The sequence below is a fragment of the Lissotriton helveticus genome, chromosome 10, assembly GCF_964261635.1.
Source record: "Lissotriton helveticus chromosome 10, aLisHel1.1, whole genome shotgun sequence".
Lineage (NCBI taxonomy): Eukaryota > Metazoa > Chordata > Amphibia > Caudata > Salamandridae > Lissotriton > Lissotriton helveticus.
The window spans coordinates 200,575,916-200,591,534 of NC_136071.1; the positions used below are offsets into that span (position 1 = coordinate 200,575,916).

Here is a 15,619-nt window from a genome sequence, read left to right on the forward strand (position 1 = left end):
ACATCATCAAAGAGTAAACCAGAGCTAAAGCGACTCCACAGGAGAAATAGGGATGAGCCCTAGACAAGAGATAGGAGTCTCAGTTGGAATGTGAATGGTCTGGGCGACTAGATCAAGCGGGGCACGGTCAGCCAATTGCTTAGACGACACGTCCCAGACGCCATTCTTCTACAGAAAACACACCTGGTTGAGAATAAGTGTATGGCTTTGCATAGAGGAGTTTATAAGCTGGTAGCACACGCGAGATTCACCACGGGGACGTGAGGAGTTGGCATATTGCTCAGAAATTCATTCCCCTTCACAATACAGGCCATTTGGGCTGATGCACGAGGTAGATACATTGGGGTCTTCGGGCCAGTGGGAAGGTAAGACTGCTACGTTAGTATCGATCTATGTCCCGCCAGGCCTACAGATGGACACATTCAAAGATATTGGCACCATTTTTCTCTCATCCCCAATAGGCCCTCTGATAATAGGTGGGGACTTCAACTCAATGTTGTCTGGGGAGCTGGACCGATGTCCACCGCGGGACATCAGACCCGCGCAAAGATGGCTACAGAACTTCACAGAAACAATGGGGTAGGTAGATGGGTGGCGGACTTACAACCCAGCAAAAACGCAATACACCCATGTTTCAAGCTCCCACGGTAGCCTTTCTCGCATTGACTACATCCTCGTCCCTGCGTTACAGGCTCATACAATCCGGGAGGCACGTCATCTGGGGCGGGGCATATCGGATCACTCCCCGGTGTAGCTGCAATTAGTACTTGATTACACGAGTGTGGGACGGGTAGCACCGATCAACTCATGGTACTTGAAAGACCCAATCATTCGTAAGAAACTTGTTAAGGCCTCTGATGATTACTTTCTGCACAATGAGGGCACAGTCGATTCTGCCCAGAACCCTGTGGGAGGCTTACAAAACAGTCATCCGGGGAGAAGCCCTCTCACTGATAGCAGGGAAGAAGAAGGAAAAGCAGGCAGATCTGGAAAAAGCGGAGGAAGAGGTAGTGAAGGCAGAAGGAGAGCTAGCCCAAGCAGTAACCCCCGACAAGATACACATCCTCAAATTGAGACAAGACGAGTTTAATAGCCGCAGAGTAGAGAGGCCCAGAGTAGAATGTATGAGCACAGAGACCAGGCTGGGAAGCTAATAGCATGGCTGGACAGGAGGGAGTGGGCGTCACGATTAGTGCCCGAAATACTGGGAGGTGACTCCGATTTGATAACTGACCCACAGGGAATAGCGGATAAGTTTGCGGACCATACAACACAGTATGTAGCACAACTGGCAGATTCACTGAAAGAGAGAACAGTGTTCTACTCGGAGATATTAGGTTTGCCAAGCTCTCCGACGACAACAGGAAATACCTGGAATCCCCGGTAATGGACGAGGAGGTGGCACAGGCAATTAGGGGTGTGAACTCAGGGAAGGCAACAGGGCCCAACGGTATTCCAATTTAACTATATAAATTGAGATCAAATAAACTTGCCCCATATTTCCGTGCAATGTTACTGGACAGTAGAGAGAAGGGAATGCTCCCCTATGATTAAAGGGTGGCTAATATAGTAGTAATACATAAAGAAGACAAACCTAGGACCAACTGTGCCTCTTACAGGCCAATCTCTCTCCTAAACGTAGAGCCCAAGGTCCTGGCAAAATTGCTGGCAACACCTTAGTGCACCCTGACCAAATCAGGCTTTATGCCCCGGCGTAATACCGCCCTTAATTTGTGCCGGTTGCACGGTGTGCTCAGCAGGGCTCACACCATATTGGATCCTGCTGCGGTGGTATCATTAGACACTGCCATGGCGTTCGACATGGTCGAATGGCCTTACTTATTCGCGGTCCTTGACAAGCTAGGGCTTGGCCCAGAGTTCACGGTATGGATTCGCCTCCTATACTCCGACCCGAGGGCCCGAGTGGTAGTAAACAACCGCACATCTCCAGATTTCCAACTGAGCAGGTCACCCGTCAGGGATGCCCTCTGTCACCACTCCTCTTTGCGTTAGCTATGGAGCCATTATCGGCCTGGATCGGGCAAGTCCCAGTCATTCGAGGAACTAGGTGGTCGTTGGGGTGGGAGGATAAAATATCCCTATACGCGGATGATATTCTTCTCTACATTACTTCCCCAAATGCATCGCTTATTAGCCTCCTTGATATACTGACGATATTCGGGAGGTACTCTGGGTTAAAAAATAAATAAAAAATAAAGCAAGGGAAAGGGCTGCAACTGCGAGCGTGTGAATGTAGAAATGCTGTGCAGGAATGGGAGTCAGGAGCAAGTGCTGATTTAATAAAAGCGTGTTTGCTAGTGCGTGGGAAAGCTACTTACAACGTTTAGAAGAGGTAGGAATGCTTGCAGCTCCTCCTGCTTGAATGGCAATTAGTTTAAGCAGCTGGTGAGAGAGGAAAAGGGGGATGGTAGGAGGACGGGCAGGGAGTGCGTAACAGTTCAGCTGTCTGCAAAGTGTTGGGAGCGACTCCTGAAACGTCCTGCGCTGAGAACCATCCGAGCACGCATACAGGAATATGTTATTTTCATTATCAAGAAAATCAGTTGAAACACTTTTAAGAGTGGGGGAAGCAATCCTATGATACTGATACGACTGAACATAAACAATGAATAACAGCTATTAAGTAATATTAGACTTTGGGTGCAACTGGGATGTGCCACTTCTCTGAAGAGGAAAGCACTACTATGCTCTTGCAACCGCCTCCGGATTGCATGCTTTTGGAACTATGTTCCTTCCCAATATCAGCGTGTGTAGCCTCCCTGAGACGCTGGTGTTCTTTTGCTGTGGTGAAGGGGGCAGCAGTTTTGAACAATTTGATGCTCTGACTTAATACAGAACTCACCCTAGGCACCGTAGAGCCACAAGCATTGGCTGTGCACGGCCAGCTACTATGAGTGTTAACCTGTCCTCCCTCTACTGTACTGCCCTTGAACTTCCCCAGTGTTTCCTGTGCTCTGGCTGCCTCTTACCTGCTCCCTGCCGGGCCAGACTTTTATTTTGCCCATAGAACAGCAACCTACAGCAGTGCACCAATGCTCGGTGTCTAATGCGCAAGCTGGGGCTGGTTTGCCAGGAGATGGGCAGTTGTGTTTACTTTGGTGGTGTCCTGGCTGCTATGTTCCTTCCAAACCTGCATCAGGACGCTGATGTCCTCTCACTGTGGTGAATGGTGCAGCAGTATTGAATTATTTGGTGCTGTGATTCAATACAGAGCTCACGCTAGTCGCCATAGAGCCACAAGCATTGAGTTGGGCGAGCCGCATGCAACAAAAGTTAAGACACGTAGCCACCATTGTTAAAGATCAAGCATGGCAGGCTGCGCTGCAAAAAAAAATAGAATGTTGCCTTGCACTCTCTTTTATGGAGCAGCGCACAATAATGCAACCGAAACAAAAAAAACTCAACTAAAATTACAAGAACACGTCAGGGAAGTGCGATCAGGGAAGTGCATAGCTGTCTTGCCTGCAATGCCAGCTACGACGAAGAAGTAATTAACAAAAGAGTGCTCAGAAACTGAAGATAAAACTACAGAGTAAGATCACATGTAACATGGGCAGTCATCATGGGAGGTTACAACAGTCGAAAAGGAGCGACTACTAAAGAAATTAAGCAACAAAAAAGAAGCATTCCAAAAGATAGTCATAGGAGCCAATTAAATACGGGGACGGAAGATGAGCGGAGCTTAACGCCCATATTCTGAATACAGCATGACTCAGAGAGACAGCGCAAGCGCTGCCTAAGTGAGACCTATAAATGGCATTGGGGTCCATTAAGGGAGTTTACGAGGCACCACTGCTGGTTTTTTTAATTTGCTGGTCGTATGGAGGTTGGGGAGGGGGGGGGGAGGGTCAGACACTTACAATCCAATCTTCTTTAGCTGAGTTGTCCCAGAGCTCACAAAAAATGAAAGACTTTGGAATTATGGAATTACAAAGTGGATATGTATGAGATGCCATGTTCCAAACTGCAAACACGCTTTCATCCTCCTTTAAAATAATCAGTTGCTGAAATTATGAAAATTAATTTATATAATGTAGTACCAAACATGGCCATGGCATAAATGACATTCTTTAAGAATAGGCCTATATTTCTGATCCCTTCAGTGGAGGAGTCAGTTGGGAGTGATAGCATCTCACATGAGCTCTGTTTTGGAGCACATTGAGTTCCTGGAGAGTCTTATAATGATAGCATAAAATGAACAAACAAGTCCCTGGGTATAAAACGTGCCAAAACAGATTAAATCTGGAAATACAGGGCAGGTAGAAACCATATTCTATTTCCTAGTCAAGGAACCAGCAACTTCATTTAATGAATCACATCTGATAGTGTGACATTCTATTGGTACTGATTGGGATGTGCCTATAAAAACACAACTTAAAGTATAAAAAATAAAATCTATAAAAGTACGTCACGTCTGTCCTTGTGCAGCGAAGTTAAACAATCACTTGCCTTATATCTCTTGTTAAAAGAATAATGAACACGCTGTAACCCTTGCAGCTTTATTTGATATATGTGTGCAGCTACTTTGATAATTAAGCGTTTTATGGAGTTTAATCATCTCAGAGGATCACATCTCAAGAGCAAAGAATTTTAGTGTCTGCCAAGATTTTAGTACCGTCCACCTGATTGAAATGTGTTTATTTTGTTGCTGACCGCTTTTAACCAATTCTATATAAACAAAAGAAAACTTGTCGATGGAATACCAGAAACACAGATATTTCTAATCAGACAAAAATGTGCACTGCATAATCAATAGTTGCTCTCTTTAAAGCACATGTTTAGTAAATGAGGACATGCTCAATGTAAGAATTTGGGTTACTGGTGGGGTGGAAGGGTAGAAATCTAAGCAAGCAGAAACGACAGTCCTGATCAGGGTGAAGTCACAAGCAAACCCCAAATTAACCTGTGCTCAACTCCCTGGTATCTAGGCATAGAGCAGTCAGGCTTAACTTCGAGGCAATGTGTGAAATTGTTATGCAGGACTTCTAACAGTAACAAAGTGAAACACAACAGAAGAAAATTCCCACACCAATTTAGAAACATAGACTACATTTTGATAGATAATTTAAGACCAAACAAAAAAGATCCAAACAGTAGAACCGGAGATATGCAATTTTAAAGGTTTACGTTAAAAATAGCGCACAAAAGCACAAATCTCAAACTATGAATATCTGGTCGCGCTAGCCTAGGGCAATGTCACAATTTCAGGCTGACCACGATGAACCCAGTTAAGCCCACTGAGCAAGTGTACCTTGAATCTTGGTTGCGAGGAGTTGCGTAGTCCCACCTGGAGAATGTCACCACTCCTATTTTTGCTGATCTTGTTTTTGTTGGTGTTAGGACTCTGCCCACTTTACCACTTCTAACCAGTGTTACATTGCTTGTGCTCTCTTCCTGAAACGTGGTGGAATTAGCTTAAAGCCAACTGGCATATTTAATTTACTAATAAGTACCTAGTAAAGTGGCACTACATGTACCCAGGGTCTGTAAATAAAATGCTGCTATTGGACATGCAAAGAAAAACCAAAGGTGGTGATGGACGTAGCGTTGACAATACAAACACTCACCCCCAGTCAACTGATCTGGGTTTAATCCATCACCATTCTTTAGCTCACTCCGCCACCCCAGTTCAGACATGGCCATATGCAAATCAGTCTGACCCTGTGGCTCATGGGAACAGTCCAGCCCGGACTGCCAAGCCATGTCTTCCCTGGACCGGAATCAAGCTTCCCAGGACCTGTTTCTGGCATTACAGCCGTCTTCAGCCGGGCTTGCTTGACTCCAGTGGCAAAGTGAGCAAGGGACTCACGTCTGAGCATACCCTGCCAACTTAGGGCGAACAAAGAAAAACTGCTGGACTGGTGCTCTGAAGGACTGCTGCCCTGCTGTGCTGACCTGCGGACTGCTAACTGCTGGCTTCTTGTCTGGGTGACAACGATTGGAACTACATCTGTTGAACCCAGGATTCTAGAGTGACTACAATAGCTAAAGCTTGCCTCCTGACTAGAGCCTCAGGGACAGAATGCTTTACCAACCTTGAATCCAGCACCTGGACCCTGCAATCCTGAGTTCTACCCTGCCAAGTGGCACCACCCCATTAGTGGACCCTTGGAAGTGGGTCTGAATGTGCTCTGCCTACCCATCTGTGGATCCAGCAGAATTGACGCATCCCATCTGCTGTGCGGCGCAACCCAGAGCAGAACCGATCCATCGCCTCTGCTGCCTGGACTTCCTGCCACAAGGACTTCACTTTGCAGCCTCGCAGCTTCATCTGCACCATTGCTGCACGATGCATCGCTGACGCAGGCCCTTGTTTTGCCAACCTCTCGTTGACAGGAACCTCGACGATGACGCAGGACCTCGCACTGCAGCTTCGGAGCTCCTCAGAAAAGACACATCACCTGCACCAAGAAGCACGGGGCTGCAGAGGAATTGCCTGATATTACCAGTTTTTAGAAGGGTTTAAGTTTGGTATGGATCATCCAACCTATCCGAATATTCCTCCCAAGAAACCACAGCCCTTCTCATGTCAGAGGTAGCCAGATGACCGAACAAAAAGATCATAGTAGTCTTTGGACCAGCAAAGAATGTATTCCTCTGAATCATGCTGATCTCAGTCAGTTTTAGATATTTTTAACAAATGTTTCACTATCTATATTTCTAAACTTGTTTTAGTTCTCATTCCACCATCAGTTTCTCGTTACATATTTCCTTCTACAAAAAGAAACTGGCTTAATTATTTTTCTGGCACCAACCACTTAGTGCAGTAAATGAGGTGTAATGATAGGACTCATCAGACCAGATTGCCACTAAACATTGTCCTTCCTAAAACTTTTTCTAAACAATTTGGATCACATGCTATATCCAATTGACTGATGTAATTAACATACTTGATCCACTCTGCAAAAGATTGGAGATCTGATGACCTCCATTTTCTACATACATCTCTTCTCACCAGAAGTACCTTTAAAATACTGTCTGACTATCATTGTGCACTATACTTAATATTTGGGTCCTTTCCAAATAATACTAGATGCCGGTTTACCTTGATTTTACGCCTAGTACCTTCTTTTATAATCTTACTTGCATCCTTCCAGAATGGCAATAGTTCCGGCAAGTCTATTACCATGCTTTTGTCATCACCCTTAGTACTTTACACTGCGGGCATCTCGGTACCTCATGTACAAACTTGGATAGCTTCTGTAGAGTCCAATAAACCCTATGGAGAGCAAAAGAGTGATCCCACTTTATTGCAGCCAATTTCACTGTAGAATAAAGCGTATTCAAACATACTTGCCATCATTTCTTTCTCTCCATCTCTAGCAAGTCATCTTCTCAGGTTAGATATGATTCTGGACTTTTGTTATCTCCAATTTGAAGGATCTCCTAATACCAAAGAGTGACTTCTTTCTTCGGCTTAACCCTGACTTTAATCAGACCTTCACATACTCCATTGTCCTCTCCAGTCCATTTTAGTGAGGACCACCATGACTGTAACTGGTGGTACTTAAATCTGGACAGTTCTCCACTTGTTAGTGGTGAAATTGTCTCCCGGTCTGTCAAACTTGTTCCATCTCTTAAGTATCCCAATTATTAAATGCTGCTTATCTAAGAGATCTGTTAAGTTGATCCTTCAAGCATTCTGGAATTTTGGAAGAGTCCAAGATTGGAGCAAAATATGAGTAGTAAGTAAGTAAACTTACATTTTTAGAGCTGCCATTAGCATCTTTAATCTTATATTCATTTTCTCAAATACATTGTTTTATTGGTTTTAGCAAAGAAGTACAACAAAACAAGCAGTGCATGATCTAAAGCATACATATGCAAGAATACCATAGTTCCGTATTATGGCAGTTCAGTAGGACACATGGCAGAACAGAAGTAGCTGAGAAATGTCTGGGAAGGGGACAGTATCACAACAGGTCCAAGTCCTCAAGCCAGGTAAATGGTTAAATAATGCATTGATATCTCACTTGGCTGTCTCATCAGTTTTACATAGGCATAGCGGGCCAATCACACCTCATCATCTGAGCCATCCCCCGATCTAGATTCAGCCTCATCTTCAACATTATTGAGGAGGAGCCCCCACATCATAATTGTGTCCATAGCCCCCTTGTCCTTACGGGCAAGGTACAGGTGCGTAATTGTACTTTCCTAAACATCAACATTGCTGCATATAATATCCCTATAGACAAATTATCTGGCTTAGTGGCTAACATCCAATTATTCTTAAACTGTAATGCATAGCAGTATATCGGAAAGTCCAGTAGCGCCAGACCTCCCACAGCAAGCTTCTTTCTGTGTTTTTTCCATGATAATCCAATGCCCTTGTATGCCCTGACAAAACTACTTACTTTACCTTGTATCTTGCTGATTTGATTTTTCAGGAATGCTAACGGTTTGCTATTAAAAAGGAATGTCAAATTATGCAGAATCATCATTTTTATCAGATTAACCCTCCCGTAAGTCTTTAGTGGTAAATTATCTAATTTTCTCAAAAGCTTCTCAACATCTCCTCTACCCTTGTTCAGGTTTTTAGTGGGTAGGCCCTTTAGATTACATTTTATTTCAATAGTTAGATATGTGATCTGTTTCTTAGAGTTCTGAATAATCTCCAAATTCCTCTATGACATTACCTCCGTTTTTCTCTCTGTTAATTACATAGCCCTAGATATTTCCAAAACATTTCGGCCTGCTTATTGGAAAGAGTATATGCTGAGGCTTTGAGTGAGTAATAAGTCTGATAAGTCCAATAAGTTTGACAAGTCTGAGGCCTCCTTGAGGATATTCATTTGGGTCTCAAGGCTGAGATTATGAGAAAATTCAACACATCTGAAAATAATCAGAAGAAAATTCAGGGATTTTTGTCACACTTTGGAGGGTAAACAAGATGATCTTGCAGAGCGAACACGAGTGTTGGAAGAGAACTTTGAAATAGCCAACCTAGGACTACAGTTAAACATTCAGAAGATTGGGTAAGCAAAACAACAAAATAGACTGCTTAACAAAGACGTCAAAAGGTTGAAAAATCACTCAAGACGAAACAATTTGAGATTTTTTAATATTCCGGAAGGAGAGGAGTCTAATGACTTAAAGAGATTCATAATTGAACTACTAATGAGAGGAATCCTGCAGGACAGACATGATATCAATCTTTCTTGAGTTGCAAATTCAGAGAATTCATAGGGATCCCAGCCAGTTTGAAGATCTCCTAGGAGAGTACTAGTCAACTTTTTAACCTATTCAGTGCAAGAGCTAATTCTAATCCAAGCTCTTAAAGAAAAAGTCTTAACGTACGAAAGCTTCTCTTACCAGATAAGGCCAGATATTGGCAAAATAACAGCACAACTCTAGTGGGAATTAGGAAACGGAATGGAAGCGCTACAAACACTAGGAGCAGGAGCGCAGATGAGATTTCTAGTCATGTTGTGAATAACGTGAAAGAGATGTATAATTTGAAAGAAGTAACTAAAGTATACAAATGATCAATTTATCATTATTATAATGAATTTGAGATCCTTTACAAGATTCACAGTGACAGCAACGAGCATATTGCTTTGCAAGTGGTTTCAACCAACAGAGGTGATTGTAGCAGATTATAACTATTTCTGATCCATTTCCTACTCCGGGTCGAAACTTTGTCAGCATGGTTTTCTTGCGTTCTAATAAAGATGACGATCAAACACTGGGTTGTGACCTTCTATTTCTATGCACTTTGACCTAAAACTAAATTGATGGTCTCCTTTTACCGCACTGGCCATGAGGCCTCTCTACATTCCGGTCTCTCAGACATGAACCCCTGAACCATGACTAACACAATGGCTCTTTATTGAACTGAGAGGAAGCTCCCCCCATATAAATAACATTTCATGGATATATTTATGCAGTTTGAGTGGGCTGGTTGCTACTACGAACTCCCTGACCCAATCCTGGACAGGTTGCAAGAGAAATCACTTCATTAAAGTCAGATTTCTCCCACAATTTGGGAACCAAGTCAGATATATATATCATTTGCAGCGGCGCATGCTTAAGGTCCTTATTCTGTTGTGAGAAAGTCTACATAACTGCACACAAGGGCCAACATGTTTTTGGGTGTCACTGACTGTTTGTTAAGTAAATGCAAAACCCCAAGGAAATTGCATTGAAAAAGAAATATTGCAGTAAATGGTATGGACTGCCATAAAGACTATACTTGCCTCCACTTTGATATCTGTATCAATGAAGCTAACCGATGATTTACATAAAAAGCTCAAGGACAATGTTCTAGGTTTATGAGTAGTTTGGCATGCAAACTATGTATTTGACATTTGTAATAATTAATTGTGACAAATGATCAATGTATCTTTTTTATTATATGGCCCAGCTGTACATTTATTCTTTAGAGCCAACTCAACTATTGACAGGTAGTGATGCACCGGTATCCGCAAGCAGGCAACTTTAGATTCAAATATTTTATTAATTAGCTCCTTGCATATAATTTCATTTACTAGTACAGTTCCGTTCACCCGAGGGTTACAAGGACAACCCTATGGCTCTTATTTTATAACAACTTCCCAGCACTGCTCAGAATAAACCGTGCTTCAGAGGTTCACTTAAATCATCCTTATTGGTTGTGTTAATGCCTAGAGAGGCAGATAGTGGCCGCAGTAGGACTCTTTGGATTCTAGACCCACAGTGAGATTCTTCTTCAGTAGTTCTATCCACCAGCAAGCAGTGTATGCAAGATTCTCATTTCAAGCTGAGGACTTGCTTCAAGCAATAAGGCTTGGACCATGCACTTGAAGGTTAAAGAGAGGGGGAGCAAAGAAAGGAGATTAGGAAGGAGAGGCTAAGGCCATGGCCAGAAGCCTTGTCTATTGAGTAACAGTGCCCCGTCTCCAAGCTGACCTGTGACAGGTACCTGAAGTATGCAGAAGCCACTGTTCCATTGCAGAGGTCAGATATGGTCCTCAAATATGCACGTCAAGTACCTTGGCCCTGCTCCCTGAAGTAACACTTAAGGGATAATTGTGGTGTGTTATCTAAAGTAATAATTAAGATCACGCATTTCTAAACAAATACAATGCATAAAAAAATACGCGATTTAACCAAATGAAAATATATTTAGGAAGCATAGTTAAGAGAAGGAACTCACAGAATGGTAGTTTCAGTGTTAGTTAGCTTGATAGAATTGAAAACTAGGTTGTGTGAGATGTTTTTTTTAGGACACTCAAAAACAAGGGAATTCTTCTGAGTGGTGGGTTTTAGTTGTTGTATCTGTGTATATATGTGTTTGTATTTTTATTCTGACTTTGACTTAGGATTCAAAAGGTCTAATGTAGATTAGTAAGGCCCAGTCTAAAAAAATCGTTTACAGAAACAACATGGAGATGTAGTTTTAGTGTATTAACAAGATCAGCATTTTTATGTATGTGCTATGAACATGTGTATAGTCCGTGCCTGTGCTTACTGTAGTGTTGATTTCGTTTTCTTCCTCAGATGCTTGTCCTTAGCAGTCATTCCCTGCTAAGGAAGTTTGGTTACTACAAGGTCATCCGGTTCTCTTTTTACATTGAGGCAATAGCTGCCTGCATCATGTATTTTCTAGGGCCGCATCACTGCTACTTACTGGCTCTGTTCCTCACAGCAAACATGTAAGTAAATGTGCTCGCTATTAACTAATTCTGTCTTAACTATCACAATATTTCAGACAGGGCTATGTACTCTATATTTATGCACATGTATACTTATTGGTCAAGTACTGCATTACATTTCGTATTGTATTTGCATTTACATAGCACTTCATACTCCTGGCTGTAAGAAACTGGGTTGTTGGTTGACTGGGGTGTTAGCCCTGGTCACGCATCAACCACAATCCTTGTCAGTGTAAGGCACAAGCAAACCCCAAATTAACCTGTGCCCTACCTCCTGGTAGCTTGGCACAGAGCAGTCAGGCTTAACTCTGAGGCAATGTGTAATATTTGTGTAACACATAAAACAGTAACACAATGTCAACACACCACAAAAGGAGCCCACAACAGTATTAGAAAAAGAAAGTGACTTTTAATAAATAAAACAAGAGCAAAATGACAAAAATCCAATTAGTAGAACCGAAGATATTGAAATTTTTTTTAACAACAGATTTTATTTGGTTATTCACTTGAAAGTTGGGCAACAGCCCTACAATGACCTGTAAAGGGGGGGGGGGGGGTGAAGGGTGCTGGACATCGCTAAATTTCTGACATTTTGATAATTTTCCAATACCTGCCAAACATGCAGGTGGTACAACTTAAATAAGCTGCACACAGTACTAGATCTCAAGACAATATTGACATACGAACAGGGTGAGCCATTATCATACAGTGCAGGATAGCCCGGTCTGTGAGCATAGGGACTATGGGGTCCGAGGGTGGCAGGGGGGGCAGCTCTGTTCCACGTCGCCCATCAGGTCCAAATTTACCTTTGTTTAATGGCGCAGCCACAAGCTAGAAATACTGCTATTTCCGTCCCCATACATCTGTCCAGTTCGGTCTTCCATTTGCCTAGTGTCGGGGGAGATGTCCCTTTCCACATTTGTGCGATATCTCGCTTGGCGATTGTGAGAGCTAAAAACAGTAAATGTTGCTTATACTTATTTTTCCCACGAAGATATTGAATTTTAACATTTTTTGCGAAAATGTCCCCAAAAGGCGTATACCGCCAAACTGTGGATATCTGGTTGCACCGGACCGGGACAAAGTCACAAGTTCAGGCCGACCACAATGGGGTGTGGGCTGCTGGATGGACCCAGTTATGCCAACTTTACAGAGTACCTTAAATCCTCGTTTGCACACTGTATTTGTTTACTTCAGTACCTAAGGTTGCATTCCAACTTTCGTTATGCATTCCTTGAGAGTGCATACACAAGTCTGATTTTGAGGAGAGTTTGATGCTTCTGGCGTTTTTGTAGCTCCTAATCTATATTCTGGCTCCCCATTGAGGAAAGATGGAATCCAACACCTCGGTTTTCTTCTGATTATTTTCATGTGTAATTTGGATGAAAGTCCTCGATTCTTTAATCAGGCTTATACTACTCCATAAATTGGACTAGGCCTTCATCTCATATATTCATTGCTTTAGTATTATTGATAAAACATTTAAATTACTTATTCTATGTTACACAAATAAACAATATTTAATATCCCAAATAACTTACCATAATTTATTAAACCGTAATTTTAAAAGTAGCAGTGATCTTATAAAAAGAAACAGAAGTGCTAGTGTATGCATCTGCTAATATTACATAGACCAAACTGGGCTACATTCATTCATACATAACAATGAAGCACATTCATAACGATCATTCCATTCACTCACATGTACAAATGTAGGAGAATGGACATCAACTGTAGTAAAACGCTACTTCAGCAGGTCAAAATAAATAAGCAAACGCATGACAATCAGAACCATTTCATATTACTATGGCTCTTTTTACTGTACAATGGTTATAAGTCAGTCAGTACATTAAGGTGAGTAGAAATATCTGATCATTTTTGTTTGGTGTTCAGTAGAGATCCAGTTATTCAAAATTAGTTGTTTCCTCAGACATACTGCAGTTTTTTTTAATTCCATTTCCTAACTATAACGTCCCTGTAACCTTTGTTTATTTTCTGAAGAAAAAAAAAATATATATATAGCAGTTTCTTTACCAGCATACATCAAGGACACAACAGAATTCCTCCACCTTCTAAATCAAATGGTGTGGACAAATGATCTCCTACTTTTGACAATGGACATAGCCACGCTCTACACCAGCATTGCACATGTTGATGGATTAAGAGCCGTTAAACATTATCTAGATCAACGCCCTATAGAAACTTACCAACATAACAAAATGCTTATTAGTATGATTGATAAATGCCTTAACAACAATATCTTTTCATTTAACAATGTCATCTATAAGCAATTAAGGGGGTGGCTATGGGCGCATGTTTTTTCCCTACCTACGCGGGGCTCCACGTGGGGTGGTGGGAGGAACATGTGCTCAAGGTCCATCATGCTATATATTGGGAACACAACATCATAAAATATTGGAGATATATAGACGATGTTTTTATCATTTGGCGGGGTTCCATACAAGCAGCTGAGCAATTTGTAGAGGACATTAATAATAACCAGCTGAATTTAAAGTTTACAGCCAATATCAGCCTGAGTGAAGCAACTTTTTTGGATGTACAGGTAAACATCTTAGATAACAAAATTAACACAAGCCTGTTCAGAAAAAGCACAGCAGGTAACACTATCCTGCACGCTAAAAGTTTCCATCCCCATCATACGATCACAGCTATTCCATATGGGGAATTCTTACGCATTCACCGGTCCTGCAGTTCCTTAGAAATGAGAGACAAACACCAACAAGACTGCAAAGATAGATTGCTAGCAAGGGGTTACAGTGCCAAAAAATTGGAAGTGAGTATGACAAAAGCTAATCGCTTAGATAGGTCAGATTTACTCAAACCAGATAGGCTACAAAACTCCAAAACCAAGGATGAGAAAAATGGAAACACTATACGGCTTATAACAGGCTACAGCCGACAAGCCCGCCAAATCACACATTTGATCAAAAAAGAATGGCCCATCATTCTTACAGATCATGTACTGAGAGACATCATGCCTAGAACACCCACAGTTACTTACAGACGAGCATACAGTATGCGCAATGATCTGGTAAGCAATAGCCCAGAATTGACCAAAGGAGACAATTGGTTATCCCCCCGCAGGGGGTTTTACCGTTGTAGTAGTTGTCGAGCCTGCAAGTTTGGGGTGAATGTTAAAACTCACCCTACGCCATTCGACACTAATCCTATCACCCTGAAAGGTCACTACACATGTCGCACAGAACTGGCCGTCTATGTGCTCATTTGCAGATGTGAACTAACCTATGTAGGTAGCACCAAATTACCCGTTCACCAACGTATACTTCAACATTTGAGAGCAATTGTGAATGCCGACCTTAGTTACCCCGTAGGTCGGCATTTCAAGAGTGTTCATAGCCAAAACCCCAGTCATATTAGATATTTTGTCATTGATGCTGTCATCCCAAACAAAAGGGGAGGCGACAATGAGAAACGTCTTAGACAACTTGAGTCAAAATATATTGTGCTCCTTAACAGTAAAAGCCCGGGAGGCTTGAATATGGGGGAAGATCTCCATAACTTTCTATAGGGTTTACATGATATAAGTAATGTCTAGTTTCAAGAATATATGAGGGGTATAAAGCGGTCACAGTACTAGATTTTCTATTTGTGCCATAACTGTTATCATGATTAGGTGGAATCTCTGTTATCATACCATGATGGTCAATGATGTTTACAAATTATACTGAAGTATTGGTAGCGATATATCTGTTGAATTGATTTGATTGACATGATTTATGCAACATTCATTGCATGGCAGATTTAAGAATATGTTATCATGATTATATTGTTTATATTCACTTATGCACTATTCACATCTATGTTTTTCATAGATTCAGCACTTAATTTCAGGCACACTCATTATTTTTACAGTGTATACCTGTTTTAGCCATACACACTCTCGTTAGAGCACCGCTAAGGAGCCACTAAAACACTTTGATCTG

The 15,619-nt window shown here is 42.0% G+C and overlaps 1 protein-coding gene across 3 annotated transcripts in view; it reads left to right on the forward strand.

The window, feature by feature from the left end:
* LOC144786143 (transmembrane protein 180-like) overlaps positions 1-15,619 on the forward strand; it is a 165,685-nt gene that overhangs the window by 80,541 nt on the left and 69,525 nt on the right. For all 3 annotated transcript variants that reach the window (XM_078665128.1, XM_078665127.1, XM_078665126.1), the window contains exon 5: positions 11,500-11,654. In XM_078665128.1, the coding sequence (XP_078521254.1) occupies positions 11,500-11,654 (155 nt within the window). The remainder of the gene's footprint in view (positions 1-11,499; positions 11,655-15,619) is intronic.